A 21,088-nucleotide genomic window follows, 5' to 3' on the forward strand; every position below is an offset into this window, starting at 1 on the left:
GATTATGTTCCCCCATAAGTTTTCCATTTATTTCACCGGAACTTTTTTCTTTATGTAGTCAAACATAGGTGACTCAAGCAACATGCTTTAAAAAAAAAATGAACAAACCAACTTTCTTAATTGTAAAACCTTTTAAGAGTTGTGTTTCGATTTCTCATTGTTTAAATGACTAATGATCATTGTGACCATTACCTTTTAACTGAATATGCTAAACTTAAAAATGTGAGAGGATAGACTCCTTTAAACAAACAAATAAACAAAAAAAAAAGCCTAATTTCTTTTCTCCCAATGTGGCTGAGAAGTCTTCAGCTCACAACGCTTCAGCTGTGGTATCTGTAGACACAGACATGGTTACTTTGGCAATCTTAACTGTACTCTTGATGCAACTTTCAGCAGCCCTGTGAACGTTGCCTGCACTATTTGCATGTTTGTGCGGGCAGTCGGATTCCCCCATACTGTTATCAAGGGGCTGTGCCGTGCCTTCACAAGTAGGGAACATGCTCCGGAAAGCATGCCTCAGGTCCTTGCTCCTCAGAGCATATATAATAGGGTTCACGGTAGAATTCAGTAAGCAGAGCATACTACAGAAAGCAAACACTGTCTTAATGAGTTTGTTCATTTTCCCAAAGACATCGTAGACCATGATGGCAAGAAGCGGACCCCAGCAAATGATCAGGACCACCAGAATAAGGACAAGGGTTTTGGCTAACCTAATGTCCATGCGGGTTTGGTCAGGCCTAGTGACCTGGACTTTGCCATCCTCTGACGTGTGAATAATGATGCTCTTTTGAGTACCCCGTTGAATCATTCTGACCGCATGACTGTGTGCTTTCCACAATATATAAACATAAGCATACACAATGAACAGAAGTAGAATACTAGTGACGCCAATCCAGAACATCAAATAGGTTTCATCAATAAGAGGAAAGATGTCTGAGCAAACTGACTGGAGCTTCTTGCAATTCCATCCTAGCAAAGGGAGCACAGCAATCACGATGGCGATGGTCCACATGACACAAAATGCTACCACAGCCTTCGGTCTGGTGACGATCCTCTTATAAGCAAGTGGCCTATGAATGGATATGTATCTGTCAATGGCCGTGAGGAAGAGGCTGCCAACTGAGGCCGTGAAGGAAGCTGTCACTCCGCCCAATTTGAACAAAAATACATTTGGGCTATCTTTCCGGTGGAACACATGAAAGTCGACAAAGCTGTAGACAAAAATGACACTGCCCAGCAGGTCTGCCACTGCCAGGCTACCAATAAAGTGATAAGAAGGCCGACAGCGGAGGCTACGGGAGTGGAGGATGACACACAGCACCAACAGGTTCTCCAGGACCGTGAAAGTACCCAGTGTGAGGGACAATACTGCAATGGCCAGCTGCTGACTAGGATTTAGAATCATGAAGCATTCCATGTCCATGAAGTTCTCTCCACACTGGATATTCTCCTCATTATCCTTGTATGAGGATAAAGATTTGTTGTTGTAAAACTCTGTGATATTTATCTGGTCCGATGGAATTAACTGGGGATTATCTCCCACAGTCATTTTTTCTTGGAATGGGCTACCCCTAAAAGAAGTTAAAGGGAACTTCTGTGGGAAGTATCCTAGTTTGGATGCCATGTTGCTTTTGATATCTTCGTACTGAATGTCGTTAGAGCCTGCGTAGAGGAGGTCTGTTGTGATGGTCCGGAAGGTGGTGTCCGCGAGGCCATCTAGGTTGGACTTCATAACCTCTGTCTTCAATTACGCAAATTTGGAATGGACCCCAAAGAAACACAGGGGAGGGAATCCTAGTGGGAGAGAAAACAAAAGAAATAGTCAAGGAAGATGAAATCAAGGAGACACAAAATAATACTATAAACAATGAGCTCTGAAGTTAGGCAGCTAGGAGGCACAGTAGATAGGGTGCTTGGTCTGTAGTTAAGAAGATCGGATTTCAAACCTAGCTTCAGACACTTGCTAGTTGTGTGACCTTGGGGAAGTCACTTAACTGCTGTTTACCTCAATTGCCTCAATTGTAAAATGGGGATAATAATAGCATCTATCTCCCAGGGTTGTTATGAGGAACAACTGAGAATAATTGTAAATCACTTAGTATGCTGCCTGGCACATAAAGATAATAAGTACTCTATAAACACCACCTATTATTGGGTGTTATTTTGTGATATGGTTGCACAACATACAGAATCAAGTAGGAAGTTTGATCTCACTTAACAGCAATATGTTGAAAGAGCATTGGACCTACAATCAGGAGAGATTTGAGTTTGAATCTTGCCACTGATAATAGTCTAGATACGGATCAAGCTGTTCTCAAGACCATTAAAAATTAATCACTGTTTTGTGAGAAAGCCACCAAAAGATATGATAGACACCACTAAGCACTAAAGTCATCATTTCTCTAGAATCATTTACTCTAAACCTCTCCTCCACAGGTCACAGCTCTGTCAGATCACGCTCTGATAGAATTTTGTTCTTTATATCTTTAACTCCTACCTATTACTGAGATCTTAAGGGATGATAGCCCCATCGCTAAAACAGACCTCAAAGACATCTAGTTCAACCTTCTCATGTTACACAAGAGGAAACTGAGTTCCTGGGAAGTTGTGATTTACCCAAGTAGTAAGCTTTCATTGATCTTCCATCATCTGCTCCCATCTTACTTTGCTTCTATCTACTCCCTTAAATACAATCTCTACTTTGGTCAGATTGATCTCTTCACTGCCCATGAATGCACAACTGAAAGTTGACAAGTAGAGGACTAACATGACGAAAGGAGAATTTAAGGTAGTAAATGATGGAGAGAAGATTCAAATCCAGATCTCTGATTCTAATACCCACTTTTAAAAAAAATTTCATTATGCTGACTCTCTAGGCATCATGGGGGACAAAATAATATGAATGAATTTTCTTCATTTAGAGTGAACTTACAATCTAATTGGGGAGGCAATTCAATATAATAAAATGTATTAAGAACTTTATTTGAGCTCAGCACTGTGCTAGGTATTGGTAATACAAAGACAAAAATGAAATAGCCTCTGCTCGAGAGATTTCTCCACAATCTGGCAACTAGCAACAATTCTAACTTTTTCTAATACTGCTTCCTTTTGTGAACTCTCTATTATATTTGGACTTGTCTACTCAAGAAGTAATAAGGTAGAGCAGAAGGAATGCTGGCTTGGAGTCACTCAACCCCTAAGTTTAATGCTCACCTTCAACACTTATTAACTATGTGACTGTGGGCAATTTTAATAAGAAAATTAGAAACAGAATTTTACTAGGGATATGAATGCTAGAAACAGTACAGTATATTTTATAGTGGAAAATGGAGGGAATAGTTTATTCATCCCATTCCATATTGGTTTCTATTTTATATCCAACACAATGGTAATAAAAAAACTACTATTGGATGTACATTTTCTCATTTGATCCTAATGACTTTATAAGGCAAATAACCACAAATTTTGCTATCACCCCCATTTTGTAGATGAGGAAACAGGTTCAGAGAAGATTAAATGACAACAAGTTCACAAAGCTAGTAAATGTTGGAGAGTAAATTCAAAGCCAGATTTGATTCTAATACCAACATTTTAAAAAAAATTCATTATGCTGATTCTCTAGATGTTATGGGGGACAAAATAAAAAGAATGGATTTTCCTCATTTATGGTGAGCTTACAATCTAATTGGGGAGACAATAAGCTTTTATTAAGACCTTGATTTGGGGCCAGAACTGTGCTAGGCATTGGTGATACAAAGACAAAAATGAAACAGTCTCTGCTCAAGGATTTCTCCACTATCTGGCAACTAACTACAATTCTAACTTTTTCTAATACTGCTTCCTTTTGTGAAAACTCTACTACATTTAGAGTTGTCTACTTAAGAGGCAATATGATAGATAGAGCCGAAGGGATGCTGGTCTTGGAGTTACTCAACACCTGAGTTCAAAGCCTATCTTAAACACTTATTAGTTATATGACTGTGGGCAAGTCACTTATCTTCTCTAAGGTTGTTTCCTCGTCTGAAAAATTGGAATAGTAACACTTGCAGTATCTTCTTCGAAGGGTTATGGAGAAGATCAAATGTTTTGTAAAACTAAATGGTTTTATAAACTTATAAAGTTATTATTATTTACAGGCAATTCCTTTCTCCTCCCCAACCTGTCTTATGCCTCCTCACCTTTCGCCTTTGTCCTCCTTCCCGAAAAATCATTTCCATTTTCTGTACTTATTTCTTCCCCATCCTTCAAGACTCAGCTGAAACATCACCTTTCTAGGAAATGTTTCCCTAACCACAGCTGGTGCCATTTTTCTCCTCTAAATTTCAATAGTACATCTTATGCATGATGCTTCTCATGATTTGCTTTGCATTTTCAGTTTTTTCAATGTATATTCATCTTGTCTTCCTAACTAGACCATAAACTTCTTCAGAACAGCAGTCATCTTTTATATTTCTTTGTGTACCCCCACAGTGCCATGGTGCACATGCTAGGTTGATAAGTACCATGAAATACCCAAAGATCTATAACAAAGATCATTCGGCTATCTTATCTTTCAGGTAAGTCTTCCATGCATGAAGATAGATGCCTCTCTCAGGTATTTGGCCAACACTAGCCCTAAAGAGTATCATCTGCTCAAATACCATTTCAATCTCTACATAGGAAAAGATGTACTTTAGCTCATGCAACTCATTAAGAGTGAGGCATCAGATCTGAGTTGGGTGGCACAAGCCTATAATACCTGCTCCTGGGGAGGCTGAGACTAGTGGACCACTTTGGCTTGGGGGTTTTGAACTTCAGTAGAGTTTTTGGAAGTTTATCAGGTCTCAGTATTAGATAGAGCACCAGATTGATGAACTCCTGGGTATGATGGCCCACCAGGCTGCCTAAGGTGGAACAAAGTGGCCCAGGTCAGAAACTGAGCAGATCAAAGCTTCTGGACTGATCAACAGGGGGATTGGACCATTCTGCACTTTCAACCTGGGCAAGTAGGAAGACCTAATCTAAACAACAACAACAACAACAATAAAGTATGATTCCAGGAATATACATTTTAGATGACAAGGGTCTACAGCTTCAAAGATGTTTGAGCAAAGAAAAATATAAGAGACCAAAATTATCCATCTAACGGTTTTTATCCCTATGATTCAATTTGGTTACTGCACATGTGACCAAAATTCCAATTTAAATGCAACCATATACTCACATTAAAGCCAACTTTAGAACCTTTCAGTTGTGGCCTACTATACAACTAGTCATCACCCAATAGAAGATAGGGTTGGGGGGATGTAGGTAAAATCATATGATTTTCATGCTATTTGAGCATTCTAGTAATTTTAAAATGCCACTGTTCATATGCTATGGTAACAACAAAGTTAATGGGATCATGACAGACAAATCCCTCTCTGCATTTCAATAATTCTTTCTTCTATTTCTACGTTTGGATTATTACAGTAATTTCCACCTTATTGTTTTTGCATTGAGAGTTTTCTTTGAGAGTACTTGGGAGTTCATTAGTAATATAGTTTAGGCTTTGGGGGGTGCGGCTGACATTAATTTTGTTTGTGTTTGCTACTGGGAAAATCATAATTGGAAATCTCTGGCAAAATGTGTGGCTGCACCTATTAAATTGGCAGTTGATTTTTATTAAAGTTGCAGTAAAACTGTGACTCAACAACATCTAAGTGGGTTTTACTAGAATTTTGCTTGTTTTAATATAGACAGTATATTGGGTCCATTTGAGCTATATATGGTATCTACAGTGCCACCCACACACTGTCTATTGGGTCATATTGGCAAAATGCATTGATTTCTGGGTAATTGCCTCTCCACACCTCCACACTGCTCCCCTCAAAAATTGTCAGCATATAGTACTGTCAAAGGCATTTCAAGATTGCAGTATCAGTTTGTTTAATTGAGTTTCTACCCATAATTTCTATCAATTTTCCACAGTATTTAAAATGATAATTCTGACAGCTAGGCAATAGTAGGCATGCCAATAAAAATACTTTATTTGGGCCCAGGGTTTTTTTTTTTTGCTAGTATAATTGAATGGCAAGTGATTTGTTTTAGCTTTCATGTTCTCATTCTAGAGATGAATTTCTTTATGCCAGCTAAATCTTCACCTAAATCATAATTTCATTGAGGTGGCTGTTTTGAGAAATAGAATGCTAGTATTTTTTTCCTTTTAGAAAAAATGTGTAGTAGATATCTGTATTACATTAGGTAAGCTGCCATCTTTACTTCATGTAGTTTACTTTCACATTTTGTCAGACAGAAAGCTGACAGATGGAACAATGGAATCCTCTATAGTAGCAGTTCTTAACCTTGGGTCTACAAACCCCTAAGTCACCCATGGAAAAATTTCAGGAAGTCCATTAATTTGAATATGAAAACATTTTCACTAATCTCTAACTAAAATTTCATGTTTCCTTTAATCATGATTTAAAAAAAACACACATTATTCTAAGAAGGGGTCCATAGGCCTCACCACACTGCCAATGGTGTCCATGACACAAAAGGTGAAGAACCCTGTGCTCTGTAGGTAATGCTATCCACACTGACATTGACTTTTCAGGGTTTATTTTAATCCAGTATAGTGCCATTTCAAAATAAAGAAGAACCAACATGGGAAAGTTCTATTTTGAAGTCTGATTGTTACCAAAAAAGAGAACACTGGTTGATGGAAATGATGGGAACCTTGGGAGGAAATTGCCATTCAATTTTAGAGTGTATAATGGAACAGATAAAAGCTGAGAGTAGTCTGACATGAGCCCTAAATTGTAGGAAAGCAGATTTCAAAGCATTCATAAAAGGATAAATAGGGTGCCATGGATTAAAATTCTATTGGAAAAGTCAGTCCACAGGGGATATAAAGTTCTCAGGACTGAAATTCTAAAAATGCAAAGAGAATCAGTTCCCATGAGGAGAAAAAAAAGGAAATTAAGACACTAATGTGGATGCACGGTGAACTCAAAACCAACTTTCTAAAAAAAAAAGTGTTTACTAAGATATGTAGTGAAGATGGAAGTTAGAGCAGGCTAAATACAGAAGTGTGACACAGTCCTGTAATAAGTTTCAGAAGTGCTGAAGCTCAAAATTATTTAAGAGGCCAGCAAAGAAAATGAAAAATAATTTTTAAAGGAAGGATTTCTTAAGCTATATTGGAGATCAAAGATGAGATAGGACTTCCATTGGTATAGATAAGACTGATGACAGATCACTGCTCCAATCTGCTCCTCTTTGATTTTTCAAGAATTTTTGTACTAGAAAAGATAAAACAAAAATGGCATTTAGGAAGTTGATACTCAATAAAAGGACAGTAAGAAAGCAGCCCATTGCCTTGATGAGTTCAAAGAATCTGGCCCAGATGAACTACATTGTAGGGTATTGAAAATAGCTGATTGTTTAGCCATAGCCAGAGATCTTTGAAAGACTATGAAGAATAGGAGAAGTACCACAAGTTAGGGAAAGAAAAATGTCCCAGTTTTCAAAAAAAAAAGAAAAAGAAAAAGAAGAAGAAGAGAAAGAAGTATATAATCTCGGTACCTTGACTTTAATTCCTAGAAAAATTCTAGACCAGGGGTTTTTAACCCTTTTTTGTGTCATAGATACCTTGGGTATTCTGGTTGAAGTTTTTGGCCTTGTTCTTAAAATAATGGTTTTAAATGCATAAAATAAAACATGTAGGTTTATCAAGGCAATCAATTATACTGGAATAAAGCTATTCAAATTTTTTTTAAAACAAGTTCATGACCTTAGAGTAAGAACTTCTGTCTTAGAATGCATTATTAAATGAATTAATAGTGAACATTGAAAAAAAAGAGATGGGGATTATAAAGATTTAGGATGTCTTCATTAAGAATAGGTCTTGCCAGACTAATCTCAATTACTTTTTTTTTGGACAGGGATATCCAACTTATTTCAAAGGAAAGCTATAGATATGGTTTACCTATGTTTTAGCAAAGTGTATGATAAAGTCTCTCACTGTATTCTTAAAAGCAAGAAGATGCAATGTAGGCTAGGAAAGAGTATAATTAGATAGATTTGGAATAGGTTGATGGCATGATGTCAGTTTGGAAAGTCTTCAGTATAGCCATCTAGCATCTTTGCTTGGCCCTATATTATTTAATATTTTTAACAATGATAAAGACATAGAGAAAAGCAGTATGGTATAGTGGGAAAGGGCTCTGGAGTTGAAGTCATAAGCCCTGGGTCTAAATCCCATCCTTGCCATTTACTACCTTGTGACCTTGAGCAAGCCACTTAAACCTTGCTTTGCCTCTGCTTCCTCATTTGTAAAATGAGGCATTTGGACTAATGTCTAATGTCTCTATTGTATTTTCCAGTTCTAAATTTCTTATCCTGTCATACTGTAATAAATGCCATACTTATTAAAATTTCAGATGACATAAATTTGGGAGGGAGAGTGAACATGCTGGATAATACATTCCAAAAAGGTCTTGAAAGGCTAGAAAGTTGAGTGAAACTGGATAAGATGAATTTTAATAGGGGTATATGAAAAGTCTTACTTGGGTTTAAAGGATCACTTCACAGGTATAAGATGGGGGTGGTATTTCTTAATAGCATTTTTGTCTGAAAAAGTTATGGAGGTTTTAATGAACTGTAAGCTCAAAACTTATGCAATCTTAGCTTGAATTAAGAGAGGCATAATGTCCAAGACTAGAGAGGTGATAGGCCTGCAGTATTCTGCCCTGGTCAGATAAAACCATGAGTACTGCGTGTTTGGTTCTGAGTACCACATTATAGGAAAGATATTAATTAGCTGGAGAATGTTTGGAGGTGTGGACAATGAGGATGGAGTGGTCTCAAGCTCATGCTACATAAGGATCAACTGGAGGAAGTGGATATAATTAGCCTGAAGAAGAAATTAGGGTGGACAACCAAATTTGAAAGACTATCACCCAAAAGAAAGATTAGACTTGGGTTTTGTTTGTTTTGGGGTTTTGTTTTGTTTTTTTGTTTTGAACATTGGAGTATAATTAGAAGCAAAGAGTAGATGTCAAAAAGAAGTTCATTTATGTTTGTTGTTAGGGAAAACTTCCTAAAAATTACAGCTATCCATAAAATGGAATGGAGGTCTTCAAAAACCAGTGTGGATAATCACTTCTCAGGGACATTATAAAGAGGATTCTTATTCAGAAACTGGATGGATTGCATGGCCTGGGAGGTACATTCCAACTTTTAGAAATTGTGATTCTTGATTCACCCTCCACTAAACTTTGTGAGTTCAGAAACACTAGGGCAACATTTTTCATCTTGCCTAAACTGAGAACTGAAGTAGGAGTTAAGAGACTTGAGATACACACCCAGGTTGGCTGCTAACTATGTGGCCTTGGGGAAGGGGTTGGACAAGATGACCTTTAAGGTCCCTTTTTGCATTTGAAGGGTCTATAGCACCAAAATAGAAAAGGTTCTGGTCCTACACTAAACTTATTTTCCCCTGCTCAATGGTTCTGTATTGTTTTTAATAGACATATGAAAAGCTTAAAAGAATGAGATATCTAATAGACATACTTATTAAATGAATTAGTTCCTTAATTTTAGAGTCCAAATTCCTTCTAATTCAATATTGTAAAATCTCTTGCTAATACATGTCCCCCAGTTAATAAGGAACATTTTAGTAAGCTATTTTAAATGGATTATATCCAAATCAGATTCTCAATAGATATAGTAGAACTTTTTTTCTCCCTTGGGCAAAATTCATCACATCAAAGACATGTATTTATTACTATTGGGACTGTACAAGTCAACAACTAAAATTTGTTATGGAATTGTGCTCATTCAATGTAGTTTAATAATTCCATGTAATAATTAATCAGGTAACTTGATTAGATTGTTTCCTTTTCCTCCAGAGACAGAGTAAAATGGAAAATTGAGTTAATTATTCAGATATTTCAGATAAAGTATGTAATCACTTAACTTGAATCATTACTAACATCTTTTCCAAAATTAAAAAGAAATCTCTTATGCTGGGCATAGTCTGTTGACTCCTAAGCCATTAGCTCTCTATAAACATTTCAATGGTGGAATGAAAGTGATAACTATATCCTCTAGAAACAACATAAAACCAACCATTGGAGACTCTTCATGGAGATGTGGAAACCACTAATACATAGATACATACATACATATATATACACACATATATGTATATGTATATATGTATGTGTATTATATATATGTATAGACACATAGATACATATTTTACTAAAGATAAAACTCGGTCCTTTAAGACCCAGCTATAGAAATACAAATCAAGGCTCCTAGGAATCTATTTTTCAATTTTACCTTAATTTGAAAGTATTTCCAACCACTTTGTTCTTAATGCTGTCCACATGAACTCATGAAACTCAATACATAAAAATGTTTTCTTTAAAACACTTAGACAAACATTCCAATTTAGAAAATAACACTAAAAACCCCTAGATGTCTTACACAATTAAAATGACAGTGAATCAGCCCTATAAATTGCATAAAACCATCCTTTCCAATGCCCACCTTTTACTTATTTCTGTCTTTACATTTGATGTTTCATAATAAAAATATATGAATAAAATATTAATAATATGAAGACACATCTTCACTTTATCCTTCGCAAGGGAAAGTAATCAAGCGTTACTAATATGACGTATTTTTAAAACAAAAAAACAGAAAGGGTTTCAACTTATTAGAGACAATGGCTCACATAAAAAATATTCATGGACACTGGACTTCTTAAAATGAGATTTGGTTATTAAAAGTAAAGATATATCAATTCTTTTCTAATAACTAGAACAAATATAATAAATACACTCTCTTATTACAGTTTTGACTTCTCAGCATTTAGTAATAAAGATTCAACGTAAAAAATTTTAAATGTGCTACATGCGCCACCACTTACCAAGAACATATTTTTACTTCCTTTCTTTTTGATGAATTAGCATCAGGTCCTAGGACCTGAGGTCCTAGGAGACACCCAACACTTAAATAAAGCCCAGCTTTCTAGAATGTCTTGTTGCTTAGGCTTCAGGAAATAATTGTGGAGTATGATTTGTGCAATTCAAAACATGAATTAAAAAGAGAAAGTTTTTGATTCCCAAATTCTCTCACTAAGAATAGGTGATTTCCCACTACCAACAAATCACTAAGTACCTGGAGGGCTCAGGAATCATTTCCTTAAGATATCTAGCTTTTCAATTCTGGGCAAGAGAGGCAGAATTGGATGGGGTGGGGATGAGAGCACTTGAGGCCTTTTCCCTTTTATCCCCTACTCCCCCCCCCACCCAATCCCAAGCATTGGTCCAAAGGCAAGCCTCACAGAATACTGGAAGAGCATGCACCAGGAAAATGGTGCTTGCTTGTCTACATACTGCAATAGACTCAGAATTAGAGATAACTTCATAATTTGGAAGTTCTAACCCTAGATTACCAACTGATTTATTATACAACGTTTGATCTGCAAGCTTTCCATTTTGTTGTCTTGCCCACCAAAAACCAAAATTTATTAAATCTGACCATTTCATCAACAGTTTGTAATAAAGAGTTATTGGAGGGGGGGCAGTTTATTACATTGTGAGAAATACCATTTGATGGTTTGTTTTAGTGATGTCTCTGAAAATCACAACAAAACAAGAGTAGGGACAACATAACTAGGAACAACTCCCTGAAGCCTCTGCCTTTTTGGCCTAGAGATCTTCTCAAGGTAAAGGATGAAGTAGATCATAGGTAGCACATGGAAAATTAAAAGAGACTTCTAAAAATTAAGAAATTCAATCAGTGGTAGCTTCACTCTACTAGAAAAGTCACTACTCATCAGTGACTAGAAGGGAAAGAAAAGTTTCTCCCTTTATTCCTTGCTGGAATTAGACAACAATTTAGAGTGAGCTTCCTTCATCTTGCCTTCATTGTCAATGAATTCATGGCTATGACAAAAATATACCATTTATATCTATTTAGTGTAGTAATGTGACTACTGCTATGGTCCTTAATATTTTCTAGTCCACAGACCTTTTACATAGTATGTGGCCCAACAGACATATTTGAACAGTAATATCACTTTCCCTTGGAGGACAAGGAAGTAGGTACCATCAGGCCTTTCCCTACTTAAGTATAGTCCCATTGCTTGGATTGAGCAAGAAAACCTAGTTATTAAAATATTCAACAATAACAAGATCTGTAATAATGAAATAATGGTGCCTCTTATCAATCTATCCATGGAGGGCTTCTCCCTCTTAGCTGTGGTTCATGCTGTGCTGAGTCATCATCCCTTGTGACCCAGGAAGTGCATATGCAAGACATATGACTGGGACAAGAAATTGATGCTTATTTTTCATGGTCTTGAATGGGAATCAAAACCAAAACTGCGTCATCCACACCATGACCCAACCAAAACAACTAAGTCACCTGAGTATGAAGTGATTTCATGGAAAGGATCAATACTATCAACCCACAGAAATTTGTCCTTCACTGTAAAAAACTAAAATGCCTGCAAGTAGTGTCTATGAACCATCATTAGGTAAATATTTTGTATTCCAATCTTTGCCTGGCTTGTACACAAGTAATTTATTAAAGAGAAATTTATTCACATATGTTTATCCAGATTGTACACACATCTATATATCTATAACTATATGCATGTGTATAATATGTATATACACATACACACGTGTATGTCTCATTAGAAGTTACAAGGACAATCACTGGCACTGATATAGGGGCTTATATTGTGTAAGGTATACTTAGAAGCTTAATTATATATTCCTGAACTTTAACTTCCAAGTTAATGCACAGTCAATCAATTCTTTCTTTACAAAAATGTCCATTAGTCTTTATCAATCTTTCCCAAATCAGTTTCTCTATACGCAAGGGACTTTTCCCAACTGCCAGAGAAGTTGTGTAAAATGCCAACCACTAGATGGAGTGGCATTTACTGAGCGGCATTTACAAATCCACAGTGGCCAATTTGGTTTTTGTTCAGTGGCCATGGGTTTTGTTCTATGTGGATGAGCAATCTATCTTCCTGCTGCAATGTTTTATGCATTTTATGAATGAATTAATTGAAAGCTAAATGACAAAATGCTATTTGGGGGGAAATGGGCAATTGTTACTTGTTGCCTATAAAATAACAAATCTAATTGCCTTTTTCATCGGCAGAATGGTATGTGGAAATTCTAATATATTAATAAACAAAATAAATCGGGAATATTTGAAATTTGGCATCAAGAAAATAAATGAAAGTAAAGCAAACTGTTTCTTCCTCTGATGATATACCTATGCCAAGAGCAGGAGGGGAAGAATGTCTCAGAGGCCAAAATCAATTGCAGGAATAACAACATCACTTTTTCTAGGAGACACTTAGGTTTCCATTCTTTAGAGCTTGAAAAAAATCATGAAAGTCACAACATAGGTAATTTTTATTTCTCGAAAGGGCCTTGGAGGTCATTGACTGAAGCCCTCTCATTTTATATAATAGAAAACTGGGGCTCAAGGCACTTAAATGACTTGTTTGAGGTGACACAAGTACTAAGTGCCCCAGGTGGGATTTATACCCAAGTTCTGACTCCAGTTTCATTGTTCTTTCTATTATAATATGCTGTCTTTCATACAAATCAAAATATGTCTTAGACAAGCCAGAAGGCATCCTTCCTATAATACTGCTTTATACAACTCAAACTCTGAATGGAAAGTGCATTGGAAACTTTTGAAAGGGTTTAGAAGAGGGTCTCAATGATGAAGGATTTTTTTTTTGAAAATAAAATGATCACTACTTAGTTAAAAGGACTGATGTTATTCAGTCTTAGGTGAGAAAAGGCTGCGAAATAACTTAATAATAGTCTTTTTAAACATAAAAGGTGTTATTGTACAGATGGCGACTGTAAAAGGCAGAAGAAGAAATGAGATTAAGCTATAAGAAGACAGCAAGTCAGAATTAAAGGAAGACTTCCCTGGTAGTGCAGGTTTTTGGAACATTGGGATGGGTTGCTAAGGGAATCTGCTTATTTTAGAATGTCCTTTCCTAGAGATCTTTTTTAAAAAATTAGAAAAATTCTTATCTAATTGGAGTAGTATTGAGGTAGTCCTGTCTAGGGATAAGGGTAAAGAGGAGATGTTCTCTGAAGGTTTTTCTAGTCTCTGAATTTGTTTCTAGACTTATCCAAGAAGGATGCTATCATATACTTGGTCTAGAAAATGAAAGTGGCTTTGAGCACTAGGGTGTATATTTAGTTACAAAATACACAGAAACAATTAAGAACTCCCCACAGCAAAGTTTTCTTAATTCCATTTGCAAAATCTATCCAATTGCTTTTGTGTATGATTCTGCCAGAACATATGTTTACTGTCAATAACTTTGCTTAGGAGCTCATGATTATTTTTTTTTTAAAAGCAAGGGTGGAAAAAAAGTAAAAGTAATTACAATTCACCTTTTCATATTATAAAATGCATAATTTTCAAAACTCTGGCTAAATGCTGCAATGCAGAATATAGAACTAGGGCTATACAGTCAAAGTGAAATAAAGGACTTTGTGATTCCCCAAGTAATTCAGGCCCATAGCCAATGGTTTTGCTTGAATTACCCAGTTAATTATGCAACTCTTAGTACTTCAGAGAGAGGGCCAGATCATTGAAAAAAAACAAAACTGAACTCTGAGTTAGAAATATATGATCAGGGTCTCAAAGTTTAGGCAGTGTGACTCCAGAAAGGATTTATTCAATAAATCAGATAATTTAAGCAATCATTAATGTCTTTATTAATGAATTAAGATACAGCTACTATATGTGTATATTAGATAATATACTGTATATCGATAACATACAGGTATTTCAATAAAAAGGATTCACAGAAGATAATATAACTCTATGTAATGTTTCTATATTGCTAACCCATATGAAGTGAAAAACAGCCATTTTCAGAAGTGGCCAAGCCTTTTTTTCCATAACTAAATTCCTTTGTTTGCAAAAATGCTTTTTGACAAATATTTGCCTGCATAAACTGGGCAATTATATAACTTTTTTGTTTTGTTTTTCCCACACTGTGTACACTCTCTGTTCACCTTAACTGGTATTAATTCTCAAGGCAAAAATTTTCCAGGGATAAAGAGATAGGATTGACAGTATTTTGAAATTTTGCTTCACTTATATTGGAGTAAACAAAACACCTAAGAGCCCAGTAAGGACCAAATCAAGCTGACTTTTAAATTATAAATAGTTTAAAAGAAAGAACAGTGTGACAAGGACTTGGGTTCATAGTGATACTGACTTTCCATACACTGGAATTTTCCTTTTTTTTTTTTTTTTAAGGCTCTTCCCCTATCAAAGTTCAATTCAGAGAATCACTTAATGTATGTGTCTAGAGATAAGAGGTTTAATCAAAGTACTGGAATATATCACTGATTTAAATGCACCTCCTTCCCCCTTGGCACTCTCAGCAGAAACAAAATCCTTTTAAATTACATCTTCATTTTAGTAAACAGTCTAAAAAAAAGGGAAAGGACAAAAAATGGTGAAAAGGTGATAAGGGAGGCCTCACCTATGTGTTCCTGGGTTCTTTAACATGTAAAAAAAAACTAACTTCTTCATTCTATTAGTACTTCAATGCCATTTAGATACTCTCCTGACATAAGTAAACAACTTGTTAAAAGTATTTGCCAGTATATTAAGCCACCACACCAGATTGCCTGGCAAGGGTACACATCTTTGAAATATGCCTCTGCTTTTCTTTAAAAAGGAATTGCATAGAATTTGTAAGAATGGTAGAAAAACAAACTATAATATATGCCTACTTTAAGAACCCATGCTACACTCTATCTATTGCCATAAAATACATAATGTAATTCAAAGTCATGCTAATAAATAATTAACCAAACTGAAAGATTACCAATATCTTTTATCCAACCAATCCAAACTACTAATTCTAACTGAATAACATGCAAATCTAGAAGGGTGGGGGGAATTGACAAAAGAATACTAAAATAGGAATACAGTACTGACCTCAGAAAAGTCACAAACTACCTGTCCTGGGGGGAGGAAAAGAGGGGAACAAACCAACTAAAAGCCTCCTTGTTTTCTTTTTTACATTTGTCAAACTCCAATTTCATTTCATTTTATGAACTAACTGAATCGTGGATCCAAAAGCTACTCACTGCACTAGTACCTTCTAAGAGGAGAAAGTTAGCTATAAATGATGACTATTTACATCAGCCACATTTCACATATTTAAAAAAAGAAAAACAAAAAATAAAACACCCCCCCCAACCATCTTTGGGAGCTTTCCTAAAGTGCAGGTGTGAAAATTACTCCAGCTGGGTCTGAAATAGAATTCATAGTATTCCCTGAACAACTGCTAAAGCTCAACATCAAACATTCACTCAGGTTGGGTGAGTAAACAATGCTTTCCCCACATTTTTGAGAAGTCTGAACCACAATAAGATAGATGATAATTAATCAAAATCCAATATCTTTAGAGTTGTGTGACATAAAACTAAATAAATGGTACTGGGTGACAATATATCATTAAGTAATTTGGATGTAGAATGCACCAGATGGATGCTTCTACATGAAGGAAATTAAGATGAACATTTGTATTAAGGGTATATTTGCATAGCCACATTGTCTTTGCAAATTTAATGGAATGGAATAAGATGTATTTAAATGCTATGCATGTCTGTGTAAGATGGAAAGTTAACTTTCTTCAAGGCTCTTAGAAGAGTCTTTAGACTCAAAATGGAACAATCATGTTATGGGAATACCTCTGACCTATCAATACTGAAACAAGTTCTAGATGAAACTTTTTCTATCACAGGATTAGGGACATCAAAATATTAGTCAGAGGCTATGAGGAATCACTAAAATTTTTCTTTTTTTACAGATTTGTTTATAGCTATAATTTACTTATGATCATGATGACATAATTCTATGAAGTATATCATGGCATAAGTTATCTGTTTTTCTGTGCAATAACCATCTTGAATGTCTCTTCACTCCAGGAAAATACTAGTTTCTAAGTAAATCAAAATGACAGGCAGACCTGAAAGAGATAGAGTTGCTGCATTAAAGCATTTAACATCAAATTCACAATAGAATGTCATCACTGTTCATCTGGCATATTTGTAAGAATGTTCTTGGACAGAGGAAGTTTAGAAGGATTTCTATGTAAAAATGAATAGCTTTATTATTCAAGGTGGACATTGTCCTTTAAACCCTGCATGTCCATTTGCACAGCTGCTTTGAAATTGGCCAAAATCCAGCGTATGCAGAATATACTTTAAATCAGCCCTTAGTACTCTAATTGTAAAAAATGGTAAGGGTTTTTGTTGTTGTTGTTGTTGTTATTTTGGTCATGACACTTGTTTCTGGAACATGTCATATGTGGATATGCATGAAGTGGTACAAAATCGGCTATGGAATTTATATCCTGTACAATCTGAGTAACCTTTATGATTTCTACCAGTTGAGGATATTTTAGAGAAATCTATATAGATGCATCATTTCATAAGGATAAAGTAGCTTCACCTATGAATGTTATATGTATGCATGTATGTATCAATGATTTAGGTGGAGGCTAAAAACATACTGCCACAGAAAGTTCAAAAAGCTGGAGTTTCTTAAATTATACTGATATGTGTTCTGAAAGAAATTGATTAGAAAAAAAACATAAATCAAATAAAAGACAAGAAGTTAAATTTGCCAGTACAAAATACCCAAATTAGTTTAAATTTTTTTCTTTGCTTTTTAAACTTCTTCACTAATGTTTAATCAATCAGAAATAAATCAACAGAGCAGGCAGTCTCAAAGAAGATAGATATTTGATAGTTAAACCTTGCCTTTAAACACAGTTTTCAAGAAATTTTTGATCCATGTTGCATCTGAGTCAAAAGAATAGAATTAGAAAGAGCAAAAAGCTGTCTCAGTTTCTAATATTGTTTGTTTGATTGGAAAATCATGCATATAAAAATCAGAAGAGACAGACTTACATTGGTTGAGACATGTCATCTTTTTAGTAGAAAGGGAACACTCTCGATCTTTATGCAATTGGGCTAACACAATTACCCTCAAGAATAACAGGCACCAACCCAAAGAACAGGCTTCATCTTACTAACCAAATTCAAGAAGCCATAACCCAATCCTGCCTTCCCTAATCACATGTTGTGAGCTATTTTCAAATTCAGTTTATTACTTTTCTTCTGTAGCATTCCTGGATAGCTAATGGAAAATAATTAATTTCTATTTGCCAACTTGTTTTCCAGGCAAGAAACATACTCTCTGTGAAGAGTATGCTGCAACTATTAATTCAATTTCCAAATTGTTAATCTTATACAGCCTAGTACTTAGAGTCTAATTCCATATGCTAATCTGCAAGGATATTGAGACTATATCTAAATTTTTCCCACAGTTGTGATGCTAAGGCTAAACCAAAGCAGTTTTTTTTAATGACAAACTAATGTCATTAAAAAGTTTTCTAGGCTCTGTTTCAGTAATTAGTAAACTAATACTCCATACCCAATAGTTATCATCAATCTAATACTTAGGGCTTTTCTTAAGGAAAGAGAAATGGATATGCCCTCCAAGTAGTTCCTTGCTAAGTAGGCTATCACATGATAAATAATAATTATCTTGGAAGATTTAATTTCCAACAGTTTCATCTTGGTAACATTTAATAATTTCATTATTTTAACAGTTTGAAATGCCAAAAGAACACGCTGATCCTGCAACTAAGCTTGTTAAAGGACAGCCTCACAAGCAACATAGAGAAGAACATATTCCACTGGGAAAAGGGTAACAATTAAAAAAATAGAAATAACAGCTGGACAAAACAGCACACTTTCACATTTAAGCTTTCATTTTAACAATTACTACTTTAGAATTCCAATCAAACTAGATGCCTTACTCTTTAAAAGCTATATAACTATTTACAAGAGACTATATATATATATATGTATATATGTATACTGATATCAAGCATTTTGCAAATGCACATGCAATCTCTCTTCTGGTACTATGTATGCAAAATAGTAATTCTTTTTTTTTTTTTAGTAAAATGGGGCAAAACTATGGACTTCCATTTTCTAGCACCATCTTACCCACACTGAATCTAAGGAAAACAGTGAGGTTTCTTTCCCATCATATATTTGATACATACCTTGGCAAGGAGGGCTCCCATGTTGAGTAGGAGATATCTTAGAAACAAAAAGAGGCCTTTTGTAGTAAATCTTGTTAATAGCTTATTTAAAATTAACAAGTTTGTTAAGATTAATATAGGACCAAGTTTAAATCTCTTGCTCAACTACAATACTATTGTACTTCCAAACTGTCTTCAGGCTTATTAATGTATATATTATAGAAAGGGTAAGGTCATTTTCATATCAATATTTAATCTAAAATAATTTGGTACCACTTAAAGAAATATAAATGACATTTTGATTAAAAAAAATGCCCAGAAATGAGTTTTGGGAAAGAGAAAAAGAGGTACCAAGAAAAACCTGAGAGAAAAATCAATAAGAATGTCTTCCATTGTAAATTACCAGTAGGATGGGATTAGAAAAGCAACACTTTAAATCAGATAAAGTCCTTTGGGAATCTAAAAGGCTAGTTGCTATGAACTTCTCAATATACAGGGAAATAGATTAATATTAGTGGTGACATCATTGGTCCTCAATGTGTACTGAGTTTCCTCTAAGAAACTGGCTTTCCCCCCTATTGTTCAAAAGATATTAATTTAGGTGGTAATAAAAAAATGAGGAGCAGTCACAGAGTCAATAAAACTCTTATAACATATTTAAGACCATAAAAAACCTGTCCTAATCCTTCATTAGATTAAATGCCTGAGGCGTCTTAATATGCCAACATAGCAACAAAAGCAACACTATACGGAGGAAAAAAATACACGTGTACATGCATGATCAGGAAATTAAATATTTTATCTCTTCCCCCCCAACTATATCTTAATTTAAAAGCTTTAAAGAATAACAATTTTAAGATTAGAATTCATATATGTTTTAAACTCTCAAGTGATCACAGATTTCCTTTTTCCATGTAAACATATACATTTAGTATGCAATCATCTGTGGAAAAGTAAAAAGAATTAAGGGTTCCAAATTAGCATGAAGAAAGAACTTTTAAAAAAAATTAAATGTGTTAAATACCAGGTTATGAGTTAGTCAAATTAGTTCCATTTTTTAGTATTCTGGTTTTAGTTCAGTGTTTAGTATCTGTTTTCTCTCTCTACTCATTTGCATTTGGTTATCCAGAAAGTTTATTGTTTCCTATGTATGTCTCACTTTATCTGTGTTCTAGGTTTGGTGCAGAGATCCGTTTGAATTAAAAAGACATGCTTGTTCATGTTTATAGATATTCAGTAACAAACCCAAGAACCCAATTTGCAAACATTTCCTATTATCCATTTTCTTCATCAATATACAGATGCATACAGATAAATATTGGTCAGTGCACATTCAATAAAGAAATGGGAAGGGTGTAAGAAACATTAGGAAGAAAAAACAGGGGGACCACTGATAGGAATATTAAAAAAGACTGACAGCTAGATATTTAAATAACCATATGGATGTATGAATTGTACATATACACACGCATATATTGAACAAGAAAAGCACGCACCCGCCGCTTCAGGGCTCACCCTGGTCAGCACCACAGGGGCGGGAAGCAGAAAAGTATTGCCAGTGGAACTCTTCCAATCCTTACCCTTCTCATCCCCTGGTTCTCCGCCGGGGATCCGGTACCCTCAGTCCCTCTGGGGCTCTTGACAAACGTTGTGGATGGAGACTTCTCAGCTAGAATGAAAGATCCCACACTTATTCTACAGACCCCGCCAGGGCAGGGAGCACTGAAGGTGCCCCGCCCCAGGCCAGGGCCAGGGACCTAGGCACTAGGGGAGTGAAGAGGCGAGTGAGCCCAAGTGCAGAGAAGAGGAGAAGAAGGCAGAGAAGGGAGGGAGGCGGTGCCGCTGGGCGTGAGGAAGAGAGAGAGGGAGAGGAGGGGTAGGGTGGGCTAAGCTAGGGTGGAGTGGGGTGTGTCCGTCAGTCTGGCTGCCTGTCTGTCCAAGCCCCTGTCAGCACTCTTTTTCTCTGCAGTCTCT

At 35.6% G+C, this 21,088-nt stretch overlaps 1 protein-coding gene across 1 annotated transcript; it reads right to left on the reverse strand.

Annotated features, from left to right (window-relative positions):
- Positions 1-279: 279 nt before the first annotated feature.
- On the reverse strand, positions 280-20,858 carry CNR1 (cannabinoid receptor 1). Its single transcript, XM_027856350.1, has 2 exons — positions 20,695-20,858; positions 280-1,794 (listed from the first exon to the last, which is right to left on the reverse strand). The coding sequence occupies exon 2, from the start codon at positions 1,730-1,732 to the stop codon at positions 311-313; it is 1,422 nt and encodes a 473-aa protein (XP_027712151.1). The 5' UTR covers positions 1,733-1,794; positions 20,695-20,858; the 3' UTR covers positions 280-310.
- Positions 20,859-21,088: the final 230 nt, after the last annotated feature.

This window comes from Vombatus ursinus, unplaced genomic scaffold (genome assembly GCF_900497805.2).
Source record: "Vombatus ursinus unplaced genomic scaffold, bare-nosed wombat genome assembly UNPS02000582.1, whole genome shotgun sequence".
Lineage (NCBI taxonomy): Eukaryota > Metazoa > Chordata > Mammalia > Diprotodontia > Vombatidae > Vombatus > Vombatus ursinus.